The following is a 25869-nucleotide window of genomic DNA, read 5'->3' as shown; positions in this document are numbered from 1 at the left end:
GCTAGCATAAATTGCAAGAAAAACATTTAGAATATTGATTAAGTGCTTCATGCTCGAAGATTTAAATTTACCTCCTGTATTTCCAGGATTAGCTGACATAATGGGGTCAGTCTGCTGGCACAAATGATTTACAGAACACCCATTGGCAGCTTTCCTTTTAAAACTCAACACTTAAAATTTTCACTTGGTCACAGCCAGAGGATCCCTGGGTATTTAGCAGGTTTGGATAATTGCCTTCCCACCGACACATCTAGGCTTTTGGGGGGCTGGCCCCGGCAAGCGTTTGAAATCACTTCCGGTCTGGTGTGGCCCTATCAGGGCCAAAGAGATGTTGTTAAGGTGATGAGGCACTGAGGCAGTGGAAGGACAGGGCATGCGATTCTTCTGGGATGGGAAGTCTTGCTTCAGATATAGATTATTTTCAATATTCTAATAGTCAATATTCTAATTAAATGTTTCAAAACTCGAATATGTAGGAGTTAAATGGATAAGCAAATCTTGCCTGCCTTCTGTCCCTCTTACCGATCCGTAAACACCTTATTTCCTATGAGCACCCAGCCCATTTCTATAGGCTTCAAACTGACCTCTATGAAGAGGAGGAACTGGAGGGAGGGAGGGAGGCCAGAGAGATGTTGATGTGGGTTCCAGTCTAGTGGATGCTCCAGATTTTCTGCTCCAGGAAAGATGCCCACCTCAAGGCCTTTGCTCCCACGGCCCACTGAGGGCCAGCAGTGTCCCTGTTGTGGGACCCTTAGGGCTAACGTGGTCCGACCACCCAGGCAGATGATGGGTTAGTGGTGGGGAAGGGGCCGCTGGCCTCTGCACTGGTGGTTTTAGCAGTAACCCTCCTCACCAAGGCTACCCGCGGGACTGTGTTCACATCTCCTCTCTGACTAAGAAAGCTGCATTGCTGGATCTTTCCTAGAATGCTGCCTTAAAAATCCCACGAGGGAGAGGGGAGGAGCCCTACTTGAGATCTGTCTACAACCTCTGGCCTTCCGTGTCTCCCCACACACATGTTTTCTTTGGCTCACAAGAAAAAGTGACTTTTGTTTTGGCTCGCGCTGTTCACCAGAGCCTTCTATCTGGTCCCGGCTATTCCACATCCACCCTGCCAGCCATAGATCCGAGTGTGTGCCGCCCCCAAGCTACTAGACTTTTTCCTGTCAATCACCTCTCTTTTGTGGGGGAAAGCAAGGGGCAGGGGGCAGAGGCAGCAAAAATTTCCCCAGGGTCCTCAGCTGCAGCCAACGGGCAGCATTCCCCAGGCTCTATCAACATGTTTGACCACGGCATTCCAAGACCTACAAATGCCACTTTAAAGGGTCTTCACTTTAGGCTTCCAGAGTTAAGTAGTGAACAATGACGCCAAGTAGGGATTTTTCCGATGCTTACTTACATCTCCCAAAGATATTTACTTTAAATAAGTGACAAGTACAGTCCATTTGGTTTAAATATCCAGCTAGTAGACCACTCAAGTGCACAGAAGATGAAATAATTGGTAGAATTTTTAATCTTCCTTTGTTTTTCATGTGACCACTTTGTACAAGTCAAAGGGATATGCCAACAATAGCACAGCCTGTGTCACGCTTGTTACTAATATGACTGCCAATTAATCCTGACATGGGAGCTTGGCGGGTTACCCAAAACCTGGTATTTTATCACCTTGGGGGGTTAGCACTTGGACATTTCTATGACATTTTATTCTAATCAATCAACTTTCCTTTTTTAAAGGCAAGCCTTTCACAGGAACTGCAGATGAGCCCTATATGCCCCAGACCCAAGGCCACCCATTCCCCCAAAAGAATTGTATCTGGTTTGTTGATAATTGCACTCTGAAGCCGACTTTTGAAAATGTTTATTCTTATTTCTTCCTTACCAAAGGGGAAATCTATCTCAAATGTTAAGACAGAAACTCAGGTCCCCAAGAGTTTTCTCATATTATTGTATATTTTAAAATATTATAAGAGGGTGCCTCTCAAGGGAAGTGAACTTTAGAGCTGCCAAAGATAGTTGACTTTCTCCAAATCTGTTACCAATGGATCCCAAGCTGGTTCAAGTCAGTTCTATTCTGAGTAATGACAAACGCGGCTGAGACAAACGCCATTCTAAGATATTTCTAGGACCCCTGGCAAATGGTAATTTATCTGGAGACATCCAGGCAGGCCAGAGAAGGACAGATGGGGAGAATGAGTCTCCGGGGAGTGATACTCCAAAGCGAGAGTCCTAAATCAGTGCCATGGACCATGTTCTCAGGGCAAAGGCCCGTCTCCAATCACTCACTCATCCCCTATCCTCTGGCCTCCAATGATTCTTTCAACTGTTGTTAGTATAGGTCATTCTAAAGACATCACCAAGCTGCAAAAAGTTTTACTGGCAAACTTCCAGTCTTTCTTCTATTCCTTGTCTCCTGGAATTGCTTGAAGAATCTCAAACAAAAGCATGAACTGTGTTTTTCTGTATTATTTGAATAGTTGCCTTCAGGAAGCATGAAGACATAACCACTCTCTCAATACCAGCTTCTCCTCTCCAGCTTTTCTATTCCCTCAACCAAGGTTTACTGAGGCATAATTGACAAATAAAAATGTGTATATTTAAGGCATACAAAGTGATGTTTTAATACATGTACACAAGATGAAAAGTTAATCACAATCAGGCTAATAAACATAGTGTCTATCACCTCATGTGGTTACCACTTTTGAGGGTGGGGAAGTGAGAACAATTAAGATCTACTCTCTTGGCAAGTTCCAAGTATACAGTACAGTATTGCTAGCTATTGTCACCATACTATATATTAGAGCTGCAGATCTTACCCATCCACCTATTTAAAACCTGTACCCTTTGACCAACACTTCTCTATTTCCCCCACCACTCAGCTCCTGGTAACCACCATTCTACTCTGCTTTAGAAGTTTAGATGTTTTTAGATCTCACATGTAAGTGAGATCAGGAACCTGGAGGACACTATGCTAAGTGAAATAAGTCAACTGCAGAAAGACAAATACTTGCATTAACCTCCTTTTCTGGCTTTTCAAAGAAAGAGCCCAGGTTGTCCAAGTTCGTGGAATAGGCAGAAGTACACTGGCTTTGGGTCCGAAATCCCAGCCCTTCTAAAGAATTACTCTATGATTCCGTTTAAGACACTGGCCTTCCCTTGCCTCAGTCATCTCATTTGTTGTGTCGGCAAGCAAGGTACAACACCACCATCCATCTGCTGTCAAAGGACCCAGCGGCCAACTGACAAGGGATCAGGCACCGCATAGGATATTTTTAAAGCACCATTCTGGAATGTTCACTCTGCCTCAGGCACTGAAGCATTCTCCCCATTAATCCCCTCATCTCTGACAGCTAGGTCATCCTTGAGTTTTGTAAAGGAAGAAGCTGAGGCTTGGACAAGCCATGGTGTTGGCGAGGGTAAGAGCCTGGGTCTGTGTGAACACAGGCTTGGCTAATGTGTTAAAACGGGCTCACTCAGGTCATTGTCTGGGAAGGAAAGGTGAGCTTTGGTAGAACCCTAAAGGGCTCTCTGGAAGTGAAATATGGTTTAGCTCCAAGGCATGTGGATTCTGTGTGTGTCACAGGGGAGAGAAGTTTGGTGGCCCCCTCACTCCTTGGTAGTCCCAAACTTCCATTTCCCCCTCTGTTGAGAAGTTAAATGGCAGCCTCGACATAAACATCACACTCTAATTTTACTTTGCCCCTCTATTTATAAGCAGATTTCCTATCACTAATATAGGGGAGGGAAATGCGCTGTTTCTTGGGAACAGAGCTCATGCGTCCCCTGACGTTGCCAAGGCAACCTAGCAGCAGCTCAGAGCGCTCCTTGCAGGGAGGGGTGGCTGGGCAGATCTGTGTTGGAGGCAAAATATTGTGTGGCCAAGACATACAAGCCCCAGAAGAAGCAGAAGTCAGTCACTGTAATCTTGGTGGTGGGGGGAGGAGCAGGAGACAGGGAAGTGGGGAGAATGCCTCCTTCTGGCTAACAGAGTTCTCTCTCGTGGAGGAAACTAATTTCATGGAGTTTCCAGTGATGGCTCTCCTTCTGAAATGTCATCTATGAATTTGGTCAGACCTTCCAAAAATGTTGACAAGCTGCATCTTGTCCATTGTTTGTAAGTTCACTGAGGAGAGAAAATTTTTGAGTACCCATCTCCACGAAGTTTCCCAAACACAGAAAGAGCTCAATAAACAGGATAAATGCTGTGTCTGTGGTCACGCTCCATGCACTCAGACATGTGCAGCAAAGAAGCCGGTGGCGCTGCAGCCAGAGCTTGCCTCTTCAACCAGCTGGGAACCATCTCTGGCCTGCTATTATCACTGAACGGCAATAGGGTCCTATCCCTCATCTGGCCACTTGTCTACTGATGTTAGAATATGAGGGGACCCAGCAAGAACAGAAGGCTGAGCTAGGAGGAAGCAGGACGCCAAGCACCGGTCAGAGACAAAGAATAGATCCTGCTTCTGTGGTGTGATGTCTGGACCCAGACCCACCTCTCCCCGGCTGGGGGACTCTGTGCAAGCCACCTCCCCTCCCTGAGCCTGAGGCCTCTGCTGCAAGATGGAGCCGTTAGATGCTATACTATTCCCCAAGCCTCCTCCTAGTTCTGGCAGTTTCTGCACAGTGCTCTGGAGATTGGATGTGCTCAGGAAATGCTTCAGAAGCATGAAGAACATCTGGTTGACCCTAGGCTGTGTGGCTTCCTGCCCTCCCTCCTCCTTAGTGCCATGTGTGTGAGTGTGTCTGAGGGGGCGTGTTCAGCGGGAAGACACAGGAGGATGGGGCAGAGACCAAAGGTCACTGAATGACATGTAGGATATCCAAGAAGAAGAGAGGAGACATTGTGGGAGAGAAGACAGCAAGCAACTCAGAAGCAGGAGAACTGCCCCCGTGCTCTGCAGGGAACAAAGGAGATCGCAGGTCAAGAAGGTATTTATTGGTAAAAGAAGGCTTCTGGTGAATATTCTGCTGAGCCTGATCGTTTGTGGTGGCAGGCTGGGGAGAGGGAAGGGAGGCTATACTCCAGTGACAGGTGTGAAGTGACAGCACAGTGCCTCACACATGACCCCTTCCCCAGCATGGCAGGAAGCGGAAATTATCATGTGGTCACTGCTACCCTCAAAATACAGGAAGAACCGTGAAAGCAACAGGACTCTGCTAGGTTCCCAGCATCAGTTCTGTGACACAAACTCTGTGCGCTCCAGCAAAAGTGTTACCTCACCAAGCCCCGGTGTCCTCAAGTGCAAGAACAAGGCTAACAATAATACTATTAGTCTTCCACAGCCCTCAGGAGGATGACATCCAAAGAGGTAAAATGTGTGAAAATATTTTGCAAACGTATAAATATGCAATGTCTTGCTAAATAGCTGAGTACTCGTTACTACAAAAAAAAAAAAATCAATGAAAAGGAAAATAAACACTCTGCCTTGACTAAAGGCAGGGAACCACTGTTAGCGTGCCATTGTGGTTCTGTCCTTGAAGCTCTAGGTCAGCCCCAAGGAAGTCTCTTAGCCATTCTCCCCGGCCTTTATTTGCACAAGAGGCTTCGTAGGGGAGCTCCACACAGCTCCTCCCGCTTCGGAAAAGCATTTTCTTCTGCTTCTGGAAGAATGAAGCCATTCAGGACTCTACATGTGAGTTAACACCTCCCTCGTAACACTGTCTCTGGTTTAGCTTTGGATAGAGTTAAAATACTCCACCTCGGGTTTAAAGGACAGGGATGGTGACAAACCCGAGTACCTTCTCTTTCAATACGCTGCTGCTTTGTAGAGAACACAGAATGAGCAGAATATATAAATCAATAATCAAGTCAACTCTTCCACTCGCTCCACAGACACAAAGCTTAGATTCCCCTGCCTAGCCCCTCATTTTACGGCTCAAGACACCAAGGCCAAGTACGGTTGCCTGGGCTAAAGTCACGCTTCCAGCAAATGGGCGTCAGTCCCAGAGTCCATCTTTCTCCCCACCCTGTGGCACTTCACAAACTCCATTTATCAGGGTTAAAATGCACTTTTAAGATTCAAACCTGAGCAGCCCTCCACCACGAGCCATCTATCCTTAAATGCAGTGCAGGAAATTGGTCTGTGTTCCCCCTAGAAATGAGCTCTAGCAGGGGGTTCGGGCTCGGCTCTTACCTGCAGATTTGCACAAGGTGGTAAAACGTGAGTGGGGATTTCGTTCTCAGACCCTGCTGGCCCCAGGGGCTTGTTCTTGACCCGGAAGGCTGTGGTGGTGGTGGCAGTGGTGGTCTGAACTGGGAGGGCTGGCTGCCACACAGTCACATCGGAGCCATTGCCAAAGGCTTGAATTGCATTTTCTGCAGTAAAACAGGAGTAAATCCAATTTCAAAGTCAAGCAGCAAATGTAACAGACAGGATACATGAAGCCAGAGAAGCACACTAGAAATTCTGATTACAGTATTGGACTTCTCTGAACAAAACCCATCCATCCATCCACCCTACACATGCTGAGAGCCAACCATCGGGTCAGGTGCTCAAAAATCGATTCATTCATTAAATACCGAGATGGACACTTAGGTATGCTCAAAGTACAACAAATATTGTTCCTATTTATGTACCAGGTGCTGAGCAAGATGCTTGTCTTTAAATACTCATCAGTCAAGCGCTGTGAAACCCAGCTTCGAACCTGTATTTTGGGATCGCCATCATTGTCCTATCTTTCAAGAATATCCTTGCGCTCTCTTAAAATCCTATACTAAAAGCAAACTAGTTAGTGTCTTTTTGAAAAGAATAACATAGACTTAATTATGAGACTGAGGCAACTTGGTGACACCCGCACTAATTTGGCAGGCAGTAAAATCAAACAGCAAAACAGTGTAATTCGCTACCACCACAGAGCACTCTATACACTCTGAGCAGCCACCGTGAGCCAGGCATTGCTCAAAGTACGGGTGTAACCAGCTTCTTTAAAAGAGAATTCTACCCCAAACCTCATCAATATATAGTGAAAATTTAAGTAAGATTATTTTTTCCCTTTCTGCACCCAGTCTTCCAAACAAAATCTGCATAATTAGGTAGGAGCAGCCCTGCTTAAATGAAAAGTTTAAAATGTAAAACTTTAAAAGCTTATTACAATTTCATGGGATTAGACTGTTTTCATGGCAAGAGTAAATTGGTTGTGTGTTGTTCCCCTCCCGACAATGAATTAAGAACAGTTTTTAATCAGGTCCTCAGGGATTTGGCCTGGCTTTAGGAATTTTTTTATTTCATATTCATTGTATTAGAAATCAAACTCCCCCATTTGAGACCTGGATGTGCAAATTGTTAATATAGGACTCCTCACTGGCATTTTTTCCGATATATAAGCCAGAATAATTGAAGCCTAATCTTCCTCTTAGAAGTGACATTTTGTTCTTAAATTGTTATCCTTTAAGTTCGGGCAAACTGGAAGCTTGTTTTCTGAGACTTTACATTTCTTTTAGGCTGTAAGAAACAGCTTCGAATGAATATAACTATTGTTTATGCTCCTAGCCGTGGTACATGGCTTACCGGCTCGGTGAAATGCAGAGAAAGAGGTACGCGGGGGACTGGTTGCTTCAAATGACCCAGAAAAACCACCACCACAAACCACAGGACCCTCCTTTCTCTCATGAAGATTCAAGAGACCCCCTCCCATTTACCGGAACCGCCTGTGCTTTCTGGGGTGTCTGCCTTGCACTTGGGGAGTTGGTTCACTTATTCACTCTATTTACTCAAATGTCAATGGAACATGTACTAAGTGCCAGGCGCTGTCTGTGCTGGACACGCAGCAGTGAAGGTCAGTGACGGCAACAAAAGACATGAGTGCGTGCCCTCACAGGGATGCCATGCGGACTGGGGAGGCATGTGAGCGAAATATACAATACATCGGTGATGAAAACTGACTGGAGGTGATGAAGCAGGAGGGGATGCCTGGGTGGTTAGGTTAAATGTCTGACTCCTAATTTTGGCACAGGTCATGATCTGTTTGAGAGTTCGAGCCCTGCATTGAGTTCTGCGCTAATGGTGCAGAACCTGTTTGGGATTCTCTTTCTCTCTCTCTCAAAATAACTAAGTTAAGACAAAAATAAGCAGGGGTAAGAATGGAATGAGGAACTGCAGTTCAGATACAGCAGTCCAGGGAGATGAAAGTCACTTCCGGAGAAAGACCTGAGTGACAGGAACTGATTAACTTACCTCCACCCCAAGATCCTTCTTCTCTCTCTTCCTCTCATCTTGGCTAGGTACTTTGGCTTAAAAATAACTGTTTTCCCCCCAATAGCCAGAAATAAACAATCAGTTAACGTTGTGCTCATGACAGAGGCACCTGGGAGAGGTCTGGCTAATGTGAAGGCAGCAGAATTAGGTTACTGCATTTGGGTTGGAACCTATGAATTTCAATTCCTTCAACTATGGAGCCCTTTGCCAGAGAGTGAATTTGCAGGCGCTACGTCTTTGGTATGCTGTGGCCCTTCTGATCAAAGTATAAATGGAATGACTATGAAAACTTCTGGCTGGCTTTGGTCCCTGTTGAAGACCACATATATGTCTTCTTATTGAAAAGTCATTAGCAAAAAGATGCCAGACGATTCTCCCCTTCACCGAAATATTATTAAGCAGAGACACCTTTAATTTCTCCACGAGGGAGTGGTTTTCCAGCCAGTGTGAGTGTGATCTTCTCTCACACACAATGACCTATATTGTCATTGCTTTATCTTCATTAAAACTTGCGTTCTTCCAGAAGACTATGCAGGGTGTGGAAAAGAGGGATATATACACACTTTTCCTCTTTTAAGCCAAGACCAAGGGGCGCCTGGGTGGCTCAGTCAGTTAAGCGTCCGACTTTGGCTCAGGTCACGATCTCGCGGTTCGTGGGTTCGAGCCCCGCGTCGGGCTCTGTGCTGATAGCCAGCTCAGAGCCATAAGCCTGTTTCAGATTCTATGTCTCCCTCTCTCTCTGACCTGCCTCTGCTCATGCTGTCTCTCTCTCTCAGAAATAAATATAATATTAAAAAAAGTTTTAAGTCAAGACCAAACAAGAGATCCAAGGTACAATTCAGTGGGTACCCCCAATGTCTTAGCAAATGTTTCTGCACTTCCTAATATGTCTGTGATTTTCAATTTCACTTAGGCATCCAGAGCTTGTGTTAGTTTTAAGATGACCAAACATTTAGTTATAGCCACATTATTAAAAGTACCTAGTAAGCAAATCATTTAGATTTATCTTTTCAACTAAGGAAACAATAGAGTGGTTTTAGAATAAATAACACTTAAAAGCTTTTCCATGGATACAGTAAATTGGTAGCTAATTCTTTGGTAGTTGGTCATTGCGTAGCATCGTGGAGAACTGTCACAGCTCTCAGAGGGGTGGCTGAACCTTAATTCCTAGAAACGTGCTCCAATACCTCTCACCAGGAAGTTACACTGGTCCCCAATGTTCGGGCATTTGTTCTTGGCCAATGGGTCCTTTAATATCAGGAATGAGGCAAAAGCAAACGAGTCCCCCTCGGGGGATAGGGGCTGCTGAAAAAGGCACTCAGGCTTCGGATCCATCTCTGGCATGGATGGTCTATATGAATAAACAGCTGTTTACTCAACTGTGAAATAGAAACAATAATACCCATATCTCCGAGGGCTCTTATGCAGATTACAGTAAATGAGATAATATATATTGTACTCCCTATAAAGTGAGTCAAAGGTGCCCAATAAATTAAAGGTGGCTGCCACAAAATGTGAGTGAGGCACTCAAGCATCTCAGCTGGATTGCCACCTCCAACGTGCACATCTCAGTGGATAAAAGGGAGACTGGCCCAGTCTGACACATGCCACTGTTCACACCTGTACAATTCTCTCTATCCCTCACCCTTTGGGAAGCGTGTTTCCTAACTGCCTGAAGGACACTGCAATCATAACCAATACTATTTCCAAGCAGGAGCCCCCTTAGTGCTCAGCTCTGTCTCCCGAGATAACACATCCTGAGGCTCCTGGCCGCATCGCCGGCTTATCCCACTCAAGAATTGTTGCTTCTCCTCTGAGCCAACCCCGATCATCCAGGGGGCTATTGATGTTAATGTGCTAATTTTTCTCAGAGAGCCCTTGGAGGCCTACCCCCATCTAATTTGTCTGAGCTTCTCACATCGTATATAGCTCCCAGGTTTTAAGAACCTTTGGAACAGACTTATGCTGGTTGCCAAGATCAAAATTTGATCTGTGGGTAGGAGTGTTCTATCCGACATAATGTACCCTCCGTTGTTTGAATCTCTTGCTCTCTTAGGCCTTTGGATTCACGGACTTGGCAGCACTGATGTGCTCAGATCCCTGCTGCCTTGCATAGTGTGGCCAAGAGATGCTGGATTCACCATCAGCAATCAGGAAAGAAGCGACAGTAATTGAGAGAGAGAGAGAGAGAGAAGAGGCAGACACAAGAAACATGAAGCTACAGCTTGAACACAGAGAGGAAAGCATGTTTCTGTGTTTGCTTCCTTTTTTTTTTTAAACTCACTAAGACAAGTGTTGTCCTTGAAGAAATTCAAAAATTTGAAGCACTCTTCCAGATCATTCCCACTGTTGCTGCAGTCACACCATGGAGCCACACTGAGGCTACTGGAGTCTATGTAGTTGGGGGTCATGACTGTACCTAAAAAAGTAAAAACAAGGCATCTTGTTCCTGCGCGATGATACAGACTTTTCTATAGCCTGAAAGAGAAAACAAATGTTCCTCTGATGGTGGATGCACCATGGATAATTACAAACACTGTGTTTGCTGAGTGGGAAATTATGTTAAGCAGTGCATTTTCTTGGCAATTTATCTTGAGCACATAAAATAATTTACACATTTACTTAAAAAATTATAACAGAACTCCTTGAGCTGCACTTAGGGTATTTTTTCTGCACAAACGGTATGGATGTTATGGAGTAGGAGAGAATTAACTTAGAATGCATGAGTTCCCAAATCCCTTGCATTTTCTCGAAAATGTCATTAATCTTCATAAATAGATAGAACTGGTTTTACATATCTTAGAAATCCTTTTAGGACTTTGAATCCACTTTCCTCGGAAGCAAATGGCTTCTTCAAAGTAACACAGGAAAGCTTAGAAGCTATCCTTTGGGTTACCACACACCCTGAACATATATAACAAGGTCTCTGCTCACCAGACTCTCAACTGATTTAAATCAAGTCTTCCAAGTTGTGAAGGAATTGGAAATAAACAATGGAAATTCTCTAAGCTGATGGCTTCTAGAGTATTGTCTCAATAGTCCTCAAGAGTCCTCAGAGAAAAGCTGGGTGGTCTCTCTTGCCTACATCGTCCTGTATTCATGGTTTTTCTGAGGAGATCTGTGCTGGCGCAAACAATGCATTTATACTTAATACAACCCAAATGTCTTCTTCTGGGTGGCTTCCACCAGGCGATGCCTATTCATGCCAAGAAGCCTTCTGTCTTTATACATTTTGTGGATATAAGAAGTAATAGGTGGTCAGTGATCCACAGGATATATTTAGTTTATAAACAGAAAAAAAGAAATTCTTTATGAGCTCTCCTGGGTCAAGGACATATCTTCTTTGCCCTACATCCCTTACCAAGTTGAACTACATTTATCTCCCATTATACCTCGGGATGGGAACTCTGACCCACAGTGGACAGTGAGCCCCTAACTTTGAGTGAGAAAGGTAAGAGCCCCCCACATACGGAGTCAAGAGGCTAAAATGTGTCTACTAAGAAACCAGTGAATGCCTGGCACCATTGCGGATCTCTGACATATGGAAGAGGCAGGCATAGGCATTGTCTTGAAAGAAGTTAGAACCAGTGTGGAGGGAAAGATCCAGACCCAAGAGGGAAATAAATTTTGGTCTGTAAAATGCACTGCCTCAACCATTTCATTCCATTACATGAAGAGTATTTCATCAACCTCAGGCATGTAATGGTTTGCCAAGCCAGAAATGCCTGGCAGAAACATGTCTTGGCTACTCATTGAGGGTTTAATGAGCATGTGTGCCTGGAAGGAGATGCACTAAGGTGATCATAGTGATTACGTCTGGGAGTGGAGTTGTAGATCCTTCCTACTGTCTCCTTCGGGTTTCTCTGTAAGTTTTTAAACTTTTTATAATGAGCATGCCTTAATTACTTCCATTGGTTCTTTAAATCTGTAATTCCATAGTTGGTAAGTAACCCTTTACTAGAGACTAACTTACTTAAGAAAAGGAGAGAGTGAGTGCAAATTTAGAAAACGGACTTAAAGAAGATACACTAGTTGGGACACATCCACAGAAATGGTGCACAACACCGGTGAAAGGTATTGCCCAAGAGAACACAGGTATGCTTTCACAAAATGCTGGGATGAGCGTGCAGGGACCTGTAATATCCCTGCATTAAGTGCCATCGTTGATTTTTTTCCCCCGAGAGCTCTTGCTGAAGATGCTCTGGTGGCAAAAAATGTGCTGTCATTCTTGGTGGGAAGTTCTTCCTGCCTGGTGACTTGTGCGATCCTGGCAGGGACACACACCATGGCTGAGCCATCACACTTCTGACAGCTGCGATTTCCCTCACCCCTCCACAGCCTTCACTATGCATTTGTCCTCAAATGTCAATCGTGACGGAGCCCTGCCACTGAGGCTTCTTAAGGCCCCAGGATCTGGAACACCTGCCTTTCTTCCTGCCTACCCCTTTACCCACGGCCACAAATCTGCCTCACTTCCGACTCTTCCTACTCACCGGTCCCCTAACCGTACTGTTGCCCTGAATGCCGAGAACCTGGTTCTTCTAAAACCTCGGGTCTTGAGAGGCAGAAAACACTGTTTCTTCTCTGTCTGTTCTCGGGGGGAAGTTTTAGGCTAAATCACCCCTGCATACGAGGAGCTGAATTACCAAGAATATCAATGGTAAGAAGGACCCCGGTTAGTTAGGGGTTTTATTTCCAAAGGGCCATTTCTGGGGAACGGCCCTTTCTGTTTCCCCCACTGAACTACTTCCATGTTCCCTAATTCAATTAACTTGGTTTGACTTTGCTGCCCTTTTCCTCGGCCATGCAGATTCTTTCTGGCTGTTGTTCTGTGTGGGCAGCTCCCCACCCGAGATGCTTGTCAGGTGCTCATACTGTAGCCTTTCTTGCACTTTGATACTCCCTGCTTCTTCCCTCTGTCCTTGCACGGCCATGATCCTCAGTGGCCTTTTTGTTACAGGTGAGTCCCCTAGGGCTTAACAGCAAAACCCCAGCACGGGGGTTATGGAGACATTCTTCCTTTCATAGATAGTGGCAGGCGACAATGGGAAGAGTCTGTGAATATTTGTAAGCTAGACTTGCCTCCCATCCCGCTTCTCCCCGATCTTACCGATAAGCCCTGAGTAGGCGAGGAGGCAGTCAGCGTAGTTTTCCTTTAGACAGCTGCTGGCAGACCTTGACTCCGGTTGGCAGTTGGTAAAAAAATCCGCAAGGCGAGATCTACAGTAGGAAGAAAGGGCAAGGGGTGTGCCTTGAAATACCCTACTAACATAGGGTATTTCTGGACACACATAACTTTTCTTTATTCCTTCGTTGATATGCCTTTTTCCACCCCCCCAAAAATATAGAAAATATGCACTCTTAGGATGTTAACATTCTCTCCTATACAACCCCACCCCCTACCATCCCCTCCTCCACCCAGCCCTTGCCTACCTGTGTGTCTGCTTATTTGCACAGAAGTCTTCAGGGCCTATAACTGGAGAAGTCTAGATGCTTTGAAGTTTCCATTCAATATTTATTTCTGACAGACTTATTTGCATCTTTAGGAAATATGCTTCTCTACACACTCACCAGAGATCCACACTGGGGAAATATTTACTTTATACAGAAACATGTCCCTGGCATCAAAATAGGATCCTACAGCCCATCTGCTCCCGTAATTCCTGCTGGCTTTAAACATACGTGTATTTGTCTTGTAAGTTATCTCTCATCCAACAGCCCAGGGGACAAGAGATTTATTCCAGCCAAGTGACACTGAGGAGAGGCTCGTCTCTCCAGAACTGAAGGGGAAAGCAGGAAGGACAGAGATGCTCGCTCTGGGGGTGGTGTCCCTGTGTGACTAGGCCTTCCGTTGGAGGCGTTGCGTGCAGGGGTCACGGATCAACTCCCCAGGGGCCTGTGCAGTCCACTGGGAAGGCCTGAGCAGTGGCGACATTGCAGAGACCCAAGAAGGTGAAGAGGGGCCACAGACACGCTGGTCTGGGGAGGAAGAGGACTTTGTGGCTAACTGGCTGTTCTTCAGTCTGAAGAGGATATTGTTGGAGAAAATCCTGAATGAGGACGGGGCCACCTCTGAGGTCATCTCGGCAGACAACAGCCCCGCTTCTGAGTGAGGAACACAATGGACTTCAAGAGAATTTGAATTATCAGCAATTATGGGAGACAATGGATGGTTGTCTCCACTCTTTTCGCTTCAGCAGACCCAAGTTGGCAGCCAATACACACACACACACACACACACACACACACAGCTGTTTTCACTTCTTTCCACGCAAGACACTGTATTTACTCAGCATACTTGAGGATACACACAAGCTTGCGCCGGTGGGGCAGAGCGAGGAAGGGTGTGTGGAGATCACAGAGGTTTGTAAAAGGTCTGCAGGAAGCCCATTAAGGTGTCCCTTTACTACAACTCTACCTAGAAGAGAGCCGGAAGGCCTGATGAAGTCATCGAAGTTCACTGCCACAGCAAAGGTGCACGGTGTTTGTGAGGGGCTGGTCTCTTCTTAAAACCTTTCAAGCAGGGGCATGTGAGCCCCACTAGCTGTGCCGATCTGTGCACTCTGTATAGGCGCCTGGTTCCATCACTGCCAATCCCCGGGGCAGGTGCTGAAGCTAAGCAGCTTGGCAAAATCCTCCAAACGAGGCTTGTGTGTGCCTGTACATGTGCCCGGATCTCCCACAGTCCAAGCCTAGTTGGTATTTTCGGGCCCTAATTGAACACACCGAAGGGCATAAAACCGGGCCATTTTCTGTAGCCTGGTTAAAGGATTTAGTTTTCAGAGGAAATCCCTAAAGGTGGCTCAGGCTTACTCAACTGGCTCCAACGGCATCCGGCTTGGACTGAGTGTTAATTTCAGAAGAATTTTCCCGGTCATGAAAGTTAATGATCTAGCGCTCCTGGGCTCCTAACTCCGCAAAGGCCAAATGTGGTTCGGGCAGCTGGGGCTCCAGTTCTGCACACAACCGGAGCAGCTCTCTTTCCCTGGCAGTCCTGCGCTCCCGCCCTGTCCCCCGGAGATGGACAAAAGGTCGCTCTGTCTCCAAGTCCCCGTTTCTTGTAGTCTCTCAAGCAGACTATTAACCGAACAGCGCCGGGACACGGATTACTATCCTTCAGCGAGAGGCTAATGCCACCAGATTCATTTTGTTTAACAACCTCAGAATTGACTCACAATTGGACTCTGGAATGAAGGGCTAATTGAGTCAGTCTGCTGCAGAGAGTATAACTCTGATTGGGAGGATAAAACCAGATATACTGCTCTGAGCAGAAGCCTGGACAGGCTGCTTTGCAAGAGAAGATTGTCAGCACAGATCCCCGGTCCTAAGAGGAACACAGCCAGGGGACAGAAAAGAGCTTCAAAATAATTTTGAGCACATGCAGCACTGCTAAAACACTAACACTTCCCTGGTTCTGTTTTTCACACTGGACCCACCTCCTACTGACATTTCTACTTGGAGACAGGATGGGGACTCACATTTTAATGAGAGAAAAACTGAAGTAAGAGGAAGTTTACCCAGCATTGTGTTGGAACCGGCTCATTACTGACCAACTGGTATATTTTCAGGGAGTTTGTGAGTTGGTTAACATCATGGTGGTAGTTTGCGAGTAACTGTGGTGGGAGTGTTTACACCCTGGTGATCAGCAAACCCCGCAAATGGGCTTTGTGTTGTTCTCGGAGAAAAGATTGTTTACTATGTATCTGCACAACCCTGTTTAGAACCAGTATGATGCGTTCAATCCTCTGGATAAAGCACCTGTCGTGCCTCAGGAGTGAAGGCCCAGCCTTCCTGGTGCAGCTTCCCCTCCATCCCCAGTCACCTGTGGGCCAAGTGAAATGATGTAGGAACAGTTTTAATCTCCAGTCTTTCAGTCTTTCGTACCCCCCAAAGAAAGAAAACAGTTGGCTCTCAAACACCCTTCCTTCCTAACATCTTCTCTTACAGATGGACACAGTCCTCTGAAATCTCTCTTTTTTTAAGGTTTATTTATTTATTTATTTATTTATTTTGAGAGAGAGAGCATGGGAGGGACAGAGAGAGAGAGACAGAGAGAGAGAGAAAATTCCAAGCAGGGTCTGTACCACCACCACAGAGCCCGATGCAGGCTCAAACCCACTAACCATAAGATCATGACCATGAGCCAGAGCCAGACCCTTAACCCACTGAGCCGCCCAGGAGCCACGTCCTTTGAAATCTCCTAAAGCAACACGTTGGTTACATGTATTGACAAAGCAGCTTGACTTGTCAGTCCCGTGGTTCCGTCCCTGAACGATGTGCCATGTGCTTGTGAGTTAGTCAGTAAACTCTCTGTCTGAACCCAACCCACCATGAGAGACAAGTAAAAAGATGGTAACAATACAGTGGCTAGTTCTTGATAAACAGCAGAAAGGCCACTAACAAAAATAACATCGAACATGAGTGAAGTACTTAGTATGTGTCAGCTATGTCTTTACACACTTTTTATTTTTTTCCACAACTCTAATAAGGTAGAGATGGTGGTTTTCTTTTCCAAATTTCCGAGGAGGAAACCACAGCTTACTAGGATGAGACCAGAGTCAGATAGTAAGCAGTAGAACCAGGATTTGACAGCACACATTCTGATGCTGCACATTAAGCTTTTGACGCTACACAGCTAGAGACATTGGTTTCAGAGAAGCCATGACATTGGCACTGAGAGTCACAGGATGACTCTGACCAGCAACGGTGGAGGGGGTAACCTAGGTAGGAGAGGGCAACATGTGGCAAAGTCAGCACGCCCATAGCACTCCCAGGCTATCGACAGTGGAATATTTGCCTTGCCAGGTATCGATTTAAGGTCTTGACACATACGCACACGTTTAATACAACAACCTTAGAAGGTAATCCTATCAGCCCCATTTTATAGATGAAGAAACTGAGACAAAGAGAGGTTAAGTAACTCCCTCCAGGTTGTAGAGTTCTGTGGTGGAGCTAGAACTCGACCAAACTCAGTATCAGACTCCAGAGCCAGAAAGCATTCACAACCACTACAACTTAGCACACCCATCACCCAGAACATTGTTAGTCGTTCACTTGGGATGGCTGAGCCATGGGTGGTGAACGGTGAGTGACGGGTGATGATGCTGGCAAGGATGTGAAGAGGCGTGAATGACCTAAAAGCTTGGATTTTATCCTAAAACCAGTGGGAACCACTGATGGTTTTTAAACAAAGTAACATGATCAGGTTTGCCTATCAGGAAGACTTTGGGGTCTCTCAGGTGTTCAGCAAAGATCTGCTGGAGACCTACTCTGTGCCTTCACTGTTCTAGCAGCAATGGGGAAGCCGGGCACTGGCCAAAGGATACTAGCTAACAGGAGACTGAAGCCAGTGGGGAACCAGTGGGGAGATCTGAGGACCTGAAAGAGAGGAAGAAAAGGGGATGCATGGAGAGGCAGGTTTTACTAGAACGGAAGTCAAGACTGTAGAAAGAAGGGCCTCAAGGTGCAGGCAACTCAGCACACAGTGGTGCTGCAGGGGGAATGCAGGGGAGGGCAGGCCCGCAAGGAAGATGGTGAGGTGGGATGCGAGCATCTTGCAGGTGGTTAGAGCTTAAGCTCTCCATCTGTCCAGTTGCCAACCATGGTCTGAGCACCTGCTACCCTCCAGCCCCCAGTACCCCAGGACAGCCCTTGCTGAACACACTTCCCCTGCCCATCTTGGGTAAAGAGTCACGTTGTAACCTGTTTCAGTGGCTTCCCTGCCTGGGCTGTGCCGATCCAAACACAAAAGCTTAAACGTCCAGTGTGGGATTAACAAAGAAATTCCACAATTGGATTTCTTCTGGAGACATGAAATCTCCATGACTACAAGCAGTGATGAACCTGATTGTTTTTCTCTGAGAAAATGAAGAGGAAATGAATAGGCACTAATGTAGACATGCATCTCCCTCTGAAAGAGAAAATTCCCACCCTCAAAGAGGAGGAAAACGCCAGCAAATGCCAAGTTAGCCTTAGGAAATCTGCTGAAGAGAAAACTGTGGTTTATGTAGGAAATATCATACTAAAGGAAGCATGCTGCTAACTGGAAATAGAAAAATGATTATAACGATAAAATCTAGGAGAATCTTTTCAAACGGCAGATGGTCTTTTGACAGTGGGGGGAAATCATTTACCTTCTTTTTTGGTAACATTTTTAGGAAAATAAGTGTTATGGCAAACAGGTGAAAAAAAAACAACATACAGTGATGCCCAGTTTAACTCATCCTGGATTATCCTATTCTTTTAAATATTTTCTCCAGGATGAGTCCCATTCTTGGACACAAGCCACATGGTTGGTGGAACTGAGCTCTGGATGAAGAATTATGAGGTTTTTAATGGGATCCAGGCTCTGATACAAACTACTCAGAACTCCTGAAGACGTTGCTGAACTACTTAGCTCTTGGATTACCCTTCCACTTCAGAAATATAATCTGTGGGACACTTGAAGATACTTGGGAAAAAAAGAAAGAAAAGAACACTTGTTTTCAAAGTATTATTATTCTCGCCCATGATTCCATTTGGTCATCACACATGATTTCAGTGTCTTAGGCATTGGTTTCCTTTGAGTACAAAGACCTAGATTTTTCTAGTAGATCCCCTGATCTCGCACTCAAGAGAGCTGAAGGCTAAAAAGGTTAAGCTCTTGCTCAGAGCCACATGGTGGGTGGTAGCAGATGGCAGGGGGTAGCCCTGGAAGGGAAAAATGCAGAGGGTGCTGGGCTTTAGGTTCCCAGGGACATTATTTAAGTCATCAAGTGTATAATTGCTCTCCCCCTCCCATCATTTGGCCAGACTGTTCTTCAGAGCCTTCTTCCTAATGATTTCCACTGACTTTACAGCCTCAGTGAGCACTCTGAATGGCATTCGGGAGCACAGCAGGAGCTAAGGATGCAGACAGAACCCTGCATATGAGGGTGGTGAACCTACCAATGAATTAGGCTTCCCTTAATTAGGGGGCTTTGCTGACTGCCAATACAGGACTGCAGACCCTGACTGCCCCTAGAGAAAGGCAGAACCTTGAGACAGGATCCTTTCATTAAACCGTTTGTGTAAGAAATTACTAACATTTTTCTCTGAGCCCAGTGTGAACATCAGGGTTTTAAAGTCTTGGTTTTCAATGCAAGCCATTTAGTCTCTGTAAGTTTTCTCAGTTAGAGGAAGCAAAGTTAGAGGAAACAAAGCAGGCCAGGCCTGAGAGAGATGCGCACCTGTTTCTAACCCAACTCTACCTTTCATGGTCTCACACCTAAGCAAATTAGTTCACTTCTCCAGCTGTCCATTTATTCACCTGGAAAACAGGGTGGATATCATCCACAGTCACTCTAGGTGGCTGCTGTGAGAATGAAATTTATAAATTATTAAAAAAGTACTTCACCCAGAATACATGTTGCCTGATACATTTTCACTTCCCATCCTTTCATCTGTTTGCTCCCCAATTCCTAGCCCATTCCAACGTTAAGCCCTTGATGTAAAGGCTCAACACCCACAGCAACCTCAACACCAAGAAACGCACTTCTTAGCCTGTCTTCCACTGGCCCCTGGATCACAGACCCTGGCTACATCTGGGTAACTGAACGCAGCGACTCAGACCAACACAAATTTGAGAAGTCTGAAGCCAGGATCCTGCGGTGTTACTTCATACCTCGCAGTCCTATGAGCTCATAGAATAAAGGCATTTTAAGAAAAAGCTATTTATTCCCTTGGGGTTTAGGGGAAAAGACATATTTTTAAATGACTAAATATCAGTAAGTTTGTTAATACCGTTAATCTCTTATGCAGAATAAAAATAATCTGAAAAACATGCTGCTAATATTAGAGCCGGGATGACAAAGCAAGAGTTCTGGAATGGTGATTTTCTGGTACAGTGACACAAAACAGATTTTTCTCTTTCTGTTTTTAGAAAATTACCTTAGCCCTTCTTCCCCCAGCAGCCTACCAGAGAACATCTGGAAAACATCGTCCAGCAAATCAGAGCCTATATTCAAGACATTTTGCAGAGGTGTCTTCTTGCCTTGCTGTTCCCCACTTTGTGGTGTGCACATAGGCCTCCTGGAGCAAAAGCCCAGCACATTCTCTGGGGGGCAGTCTGCGGAGCTGGGGGTGCTCGGGCTGCCCTTCAGAAAGCTACAGTCTTCCCCAGCCTGGGAGTGAGTGTGGCCACTCCGGAGCAAGAGCCGCGGGTGGGTTCACGCACCTCGGCACAAACGCTCACAGCTCTGCACATGTTGAGTTTCTCAGCCCCTTCATGTGGGCTCCCACGCCTGGCAGGATGATTAAAGCCTCAGCCAATTAACGCACTTCTCATTGACTCAGCCAAACTGCAATCCCACATTTTCCGAGAAGGGTACTGTGAGGCCCCAGAAGACTTGCCTGATGTCTCTGTTTCCTGGGACCAGATGGCCCTGTGGCCAAGTAGAGATCAGTGCCTGTCCTTCCCAAATCCCTGGTCAGCTTCATCCTGACCTTTGGAGGCTGTAACCCACTGAACAAACAGCCCCCTCCGTCCTCACTCATCCTGGAGAACCCTGGTCACAACCGCTCGTCCACCACCTTGGTAGCTCTGGGCCCAGCATGAGGGTCACAGAAGGCTAGGGTCATCTCCCTCTCCGCTTGACCCACAGTGCTGTGACAAAGCCTGATCTTCCAAGGAATGACTTCAGGAGATGCAGTGAAGTCACATATGGCTGTAGTCCCTAGGCCCTGCTTGGGTGTCCCTCCAAGGGCATCCTTAGCCTTTCTGATGACATCAAACGGCAGCAGCCCCCTGAAGGAAGTCCGGGTCAGCATCTGATCGATCTCGGCATCCCTCACGAAGCCACCTTGCACAAACACTGACAGCTGTCAATCAACATCTGCAGAGTGGCTGACAGAGACGGACAGCTAATCTCTACGTGGCAAATTTGAAAAGTAAGCTATGGCATTGGCAAGGGAGTCCACTCTGACGTGGAAGGGGCTCTTGGCAGCCTGGGATCAGATGCCCTAGAGCTGCCTTCCATCCAGCACCCCTCCCTCACACACTCCCCCCCGCAATGTCTCCAGTGCACATACTAATGGTCGTAGTAAAAGCAGGCTGTAAGTCCTAACCAGCCACCAACCCTGCAAACAGTCCTATGCTACATCACCAAGTCAAATAAAGTTGTTTTGTATTATCCATGCTACAACACGTCCTTCAGTGCAGAAAACTTAGCTCTGACAGTATTTGTTGCTACAGGAAGAAATCGAGGGAGAAAAGAAATTGAAGGGTTTCTGGATGATTACATTATAAAGCTTTCAGATATCCAATAGCCGTCTGTGACAAATATGCTAAACTCTTCTAAGAGCCTATCTTTCTTTAATGTTTTTTTTTTTTTTTTTTTTTTTTAATTTCTGAGAGAGCGAGAGAGACAGAGTGAGCAGGGGAGGGTCAGAGAGAGGGAGATATAGAATCAATCCGAAGCAGGCTCCAGGCTCTCAGCTAGCTGTCAGCACAGAGCTCGACACGGGGCTCAAACCCACGAACCGGGAGATCATGACCTGAGCCAAAGTCGGACGCTTAACTGACTGAGCCACGCAGGTGCCCCTCTAAGAATCTATCTTATCCAATAAATCTTTTGTATTGCTGCAGGGCAACTTTGGTAATCAGTTTTGTGACTTCTGGCCACAAGAAGAAACCGAAATCTAGATGCTCAACCAATCTTTCACCAATAGAACCATACCTCAAAACCCCAGACCAACACGGTGTGAATTTGCTTTGTAGAATTCTGCAGGCACCTCCATCTTTAGGAGTGTAGTACAGAAGTTGCCTCAGATTCATCCCAGAACCTATGAAGCTCCAAATCAACTGCTTAAGAACCCTAGGGCAGGAAAGGTCACCCACTATGATTTCACTTAATTATTTATGCCCACTCTCTCACTTCAGAAAGAATTTTGAAATGCATTCAGATGTAGCTCTGATGCAACAGAATAAATATAAAAATGAGTGAGGGTACTTGGGGTCACTGAAAGATCAGACACAGTGGTAGAGCCAAGACAAAATGCACACACATCTTGACGAGATGAAAGCTACATATTAGGCTCTGTGTGTTCTAGCAACAACTCGGGAAAAACTGGTCCTACAATTCATGATATATCAAAAATTAAAAACATNAGCGAGGGCCACACTCTGCATGCAAAGGACTTGGGCTGGGTTCTGAAGCCACCTGAGGCCATCACGCCCACCTCATGTGGCCAAGGAACACGTAGCCTAGCTCCCTCAATAGGGCACTGTCCCAGAATCCTGTGGATAGGCAATATTTGGTGGCACTTCTTGTACACCCAGAAAACACCCCTCCTGTCTTCTCTGAGCCTGGGGATGCTGGGGCCTAGGGTGCCCCACGCCTGAGGCTTTCTGGGTGGACTCCTGAGGGTGCATCAGCAGCCAGTTCCCAGTAGCAAAGATGCTCCTCGTCAACTGTATTATCCAGCCCCAAGCACAGACAGGCACAGGTCCTCACCAAGGCACCGACCTTCCTGTCACCACTACACACCTTCAGTGCAAGACACTGTGTGTGAGGTGGCGGCCATGGTGAGAGACAGAGACAGGGCTCCTTTGGGATATGGCATCTGCCTCCGACCACCTGCCCCCATCACTCTCTCCCTCTTAGGATCGGCAGTTTGCACCGTACAGGCCAAGCTTCAAGGACACCGTGGCTCATGCTTAAATCTGAAGCACGTGTGTGTGCTTGAGTAACCTGCACTACAACCCCATCCCAGGCACTGAAAACCACAGATACTTCCGCTAGGAAAATGTGACAAGAGCAAAGCAAAGCAGAGTGTGTTAGTGTTCTTCATTTGAATAGTTCAGGTCAAAGATTGCTCCAAAGGTCATTTTGGAAGGAGGATTCCTTTTCAAGCAACTGCCTTGAAACCCTCTGTTTTACTTTGCACTTGCAGGCATAACTCTGCCAAATGAATTCCAGTCGCAGGCCAAGCTCAGCCTATGAACAAGGAGCCATCTACATCCTCTGTGCAAGGAAGGTGGCTCTCCACTTGTAGAATGGCGGCTCAGGCAGTGACTTACTAGATACATGGTGGCCATTTCTCAGCGTCCTTTGTTTCTGAGGACCTATTACTCAGGTGGGTATCAGAGCCTTTCACAGTGGATCCCCACAAGCTTCCAATTAGAGCCTGACATTAGTGCAGCACAGAAACTTTGAAGTGTTGTCTTCGCCCTGCCACTACCACCATGGGGCTGACAGCCCACACCCCAGCCACAAGGTGCTGTCTTCGCCTCTGGACCCTCGTCAGTGCCCCACAAGTCTTATCTGGCTGCCTGGCTCCTTCTCACTCCCAGCTGTGTAGATGCCTTTAAGAGCAGGGTAAGGCACATCAGCCAATGTCGCTTGGTCCACATTCTCATGGCTCTCCAAGTGTGGACTCTGGCAGCATCTTTGGGAATGTTCTAGAAGTGCAAAATACCGGGGTGCCAGGGTGGCTCAGTCGGTTAGGCGTCTGACTTCGGCTCAGGTCACGATCTCACGGTTCGTGGGTTTGAGCCCCGCGTCAGGCTCTGTGCTGACAGCTAGCTCAGAGCCTGGAGCCTGCTTCAGATTCTGTGACTCCATTTCTCTGACTCTCCCCTTCTCACGCTCTCTCTCTCAAAAATAAATAAAAATTAAAAAAAAAAAAAGAAGTGCAAAATATCAAGCCCCACCTCAGACTTCATGAATCAGAAGCTGATCCCAAAGCAGGCTCATGTTGGAGAGCCACTGCTACAAAATGGGGGTACCTGCTACAGAGCAGGGTTACCTGGGAGAAGTTCCCGAGTCCAGCCCTCCTCCCTCTCCTGGGCAGGGTCACTCTGCTCTGATGGCTCACTTGCTTCAGACCCTCTGGGTCCCTCAAAGCACCTGGCATTCCAGTCCTGCTGAGCCAGTGAATGAACCAACCAGGCAGTACGCAAAACAAAAAGCATACTTTTTCAAGCCATATACCTTATTTTTAGCTAAAACTGTTTTAACTTGGATTTCTGAACCTGGAACGTGGAAGAGGTATTTCCCATTTGCTTTTGTCTATTTTCAGAGAAAGGTTTTCTAGCAGGGCAGCGTCAAGGTCCTTTGTGGGAATGAGTATTCTTGGAGAGAGGGCATTACCTCTCCCCAGACCTCTATCCTAAGAAGTTCAAAGCTGTCAGATGGAGCCAGTTAATTCTCCAGGAGGAATTTCAACTCCTGAGTGCTCACACACAAAAAAAGAAAAAACAAAAACAAAAACAAAAACTACCTCAAACTTCCAGGTTTCTGACATTTGCAACTCTAAGGGTTATCCCTGGCCCAAAGTCATTATAATCCATTAGCTCTCACCATCACACACGATCCTGAGATGGCTCACATCACTGCGTACCACCCCATCCAGCATTCCCGGGAGCAGAGGTTTGCCTACAACATGAGCTATTACCTAGGAGAAAAGTACCAGTGAGTCTTTCTGGACACAGACGGATTTTGCACAGAGTTCTGCCCGCCTGAGCCGGACGTGACGCTGAACTCCTTGGGCATGTTAGAACGGAGAAGGAAGGACTGTTTGTGAAGATGCTGCCCGTCAGAAGGGCATCTCTCTCAGAGCAAGAAACCAAGCTGGGCCAGGGGCACCAGTCTGCCACACGGCCCCAGGGCAACGGCTGACCGGAAGCTCTCAGCATTCTGCAGGGCTCAGTACCATTCCACCTGCGAGGGCTCGGGCACCGGGCTCCCACTCAGCCCAGCCTCACCATGCTGGCGTGCTGGAGGCAAACGGGCTGGGCACAGGCAGTCACACACACCCAGGGTGTCTTAGTTCAAGGGTGTGGCAGGAATGTTTGCTCGCGTGTGTGCACACACACACACACACCTAGCCCAAGATTATTCTGGTCCTTCTGTGTGCCAGCTGTGGATATGAGGTCCAGCGACCCTGGCAATCTCAGAGAGCCTTTTAGAGCCCGTGAGGCCAAAGCCACTTTCCTGCCCATACTAAGTTCGTACTTCTCTCTCTCTCTCTCTCCCATGTTTTTCTAGAAGCCCCATGACGCAGGACATTGCAACAGACTGAAAACCTGGGCAGATAGAAGATGTAAGGCTCCAGGTGTCCAGTGGCCTGACGCCCGACTGTAAAAGTGTAAAACAGGGCCCTCCTTNAGTTCGTACTTCTCTCTCTCTCTCTCTCTCCCATGTTTTTCTAGAAGCCCCATGACGCAGGACATTGCAACAGACTGAAAACCTGGGCAGATAGAAGATGTAAGGCTCCAGGTGTCCAGTGGCCTGACGCCTGACTGTAAAAGTGTAAAACAGAGCCCTCCTCCCTAAATTGTTTTGTTTTGGAAATACAGTGATTTTTTTAATAAAAATCTGTTCTGTTATTTATGGTCACAGGTAACAGGGCTTCTTGGTGTTATTTTGTTTTCTTCGTGTCATTTTTAAATGACGTAATACATAGGTAAACCCTCCTTCACCTTTGATTCTCAATATAGTGTCAATAGAGTTTATCTCACACATACAAAACCTCTTGGGATTCTCAGTCATTTGAAGAGTGCAAAGGAGTCCTGAAACCAAAAAGTTTGAAAACCACTTTTAAAAATGTTTTAATGTTTATTCATTTTTGAGAGAGAGAGAGAGAGAGAGAGAGATCAAGTGGGGGAGGGTCAGAGAGAGGGAGACACAGAATGTGAGGCAGGCTCCAGGCTCTGAGC

The 25869-nt window shown here is 46.5% G+C and overlaps 1 protein-coding gene across 1 annotated transcript in view; it reads right to left on the bottom strand.

Annotated features, from left to right (window-relative positions):
• The window catches only part of GFRA1 (GDNF family receptor alpha 1), a 206645-nt gene that overhangs the window by 20906 nt on the left and 159870 nt on the right, over positions 1 to 25869 (bottom strand). Inside the window, exons 7-9 of the mRNA XM_077779525.1 lie at positions 13303 to 13412; positions 10477 to 10611; positions 6132 to 6313 (exon numbers count right to left, since the gene is read on the bottom strand). Of these exons, the coding sequence (XP_077635651.1) occupies positions 6132 to 6313; positions 10477 to 10611; positions 13303 to 13412 (427 nt within the window). The remainder of the gene's footprint in view (positions 1 to 6131; positions 6314 to 10476; positions 10612 to 13302; positions 13413 to 25869) is intronic.

This window comes from Crocuta crocuta, unplaced genomic scaffold (assembly GCF_008692635.1).
Source record: "Crocuta crocuta isolate KB4526 unplaced genomic scaffold, BGI_CrCroc_1.0 scaffold138, whole genome shotgun sequence".
In the NCBI taxonomy this organism is placed as follows: domain Eukaryota; kingdom Metazoa; phylum Chordata; class Mammalia; order Carnivora; family Hyaenidae; genus Crocuta; species Crocuta crocuta.
The sequence above is the reverse complement of the archived record's forward strand: the minus strand, read 5'-3'. Positions and strand labels throughout refer to the sequence as shown.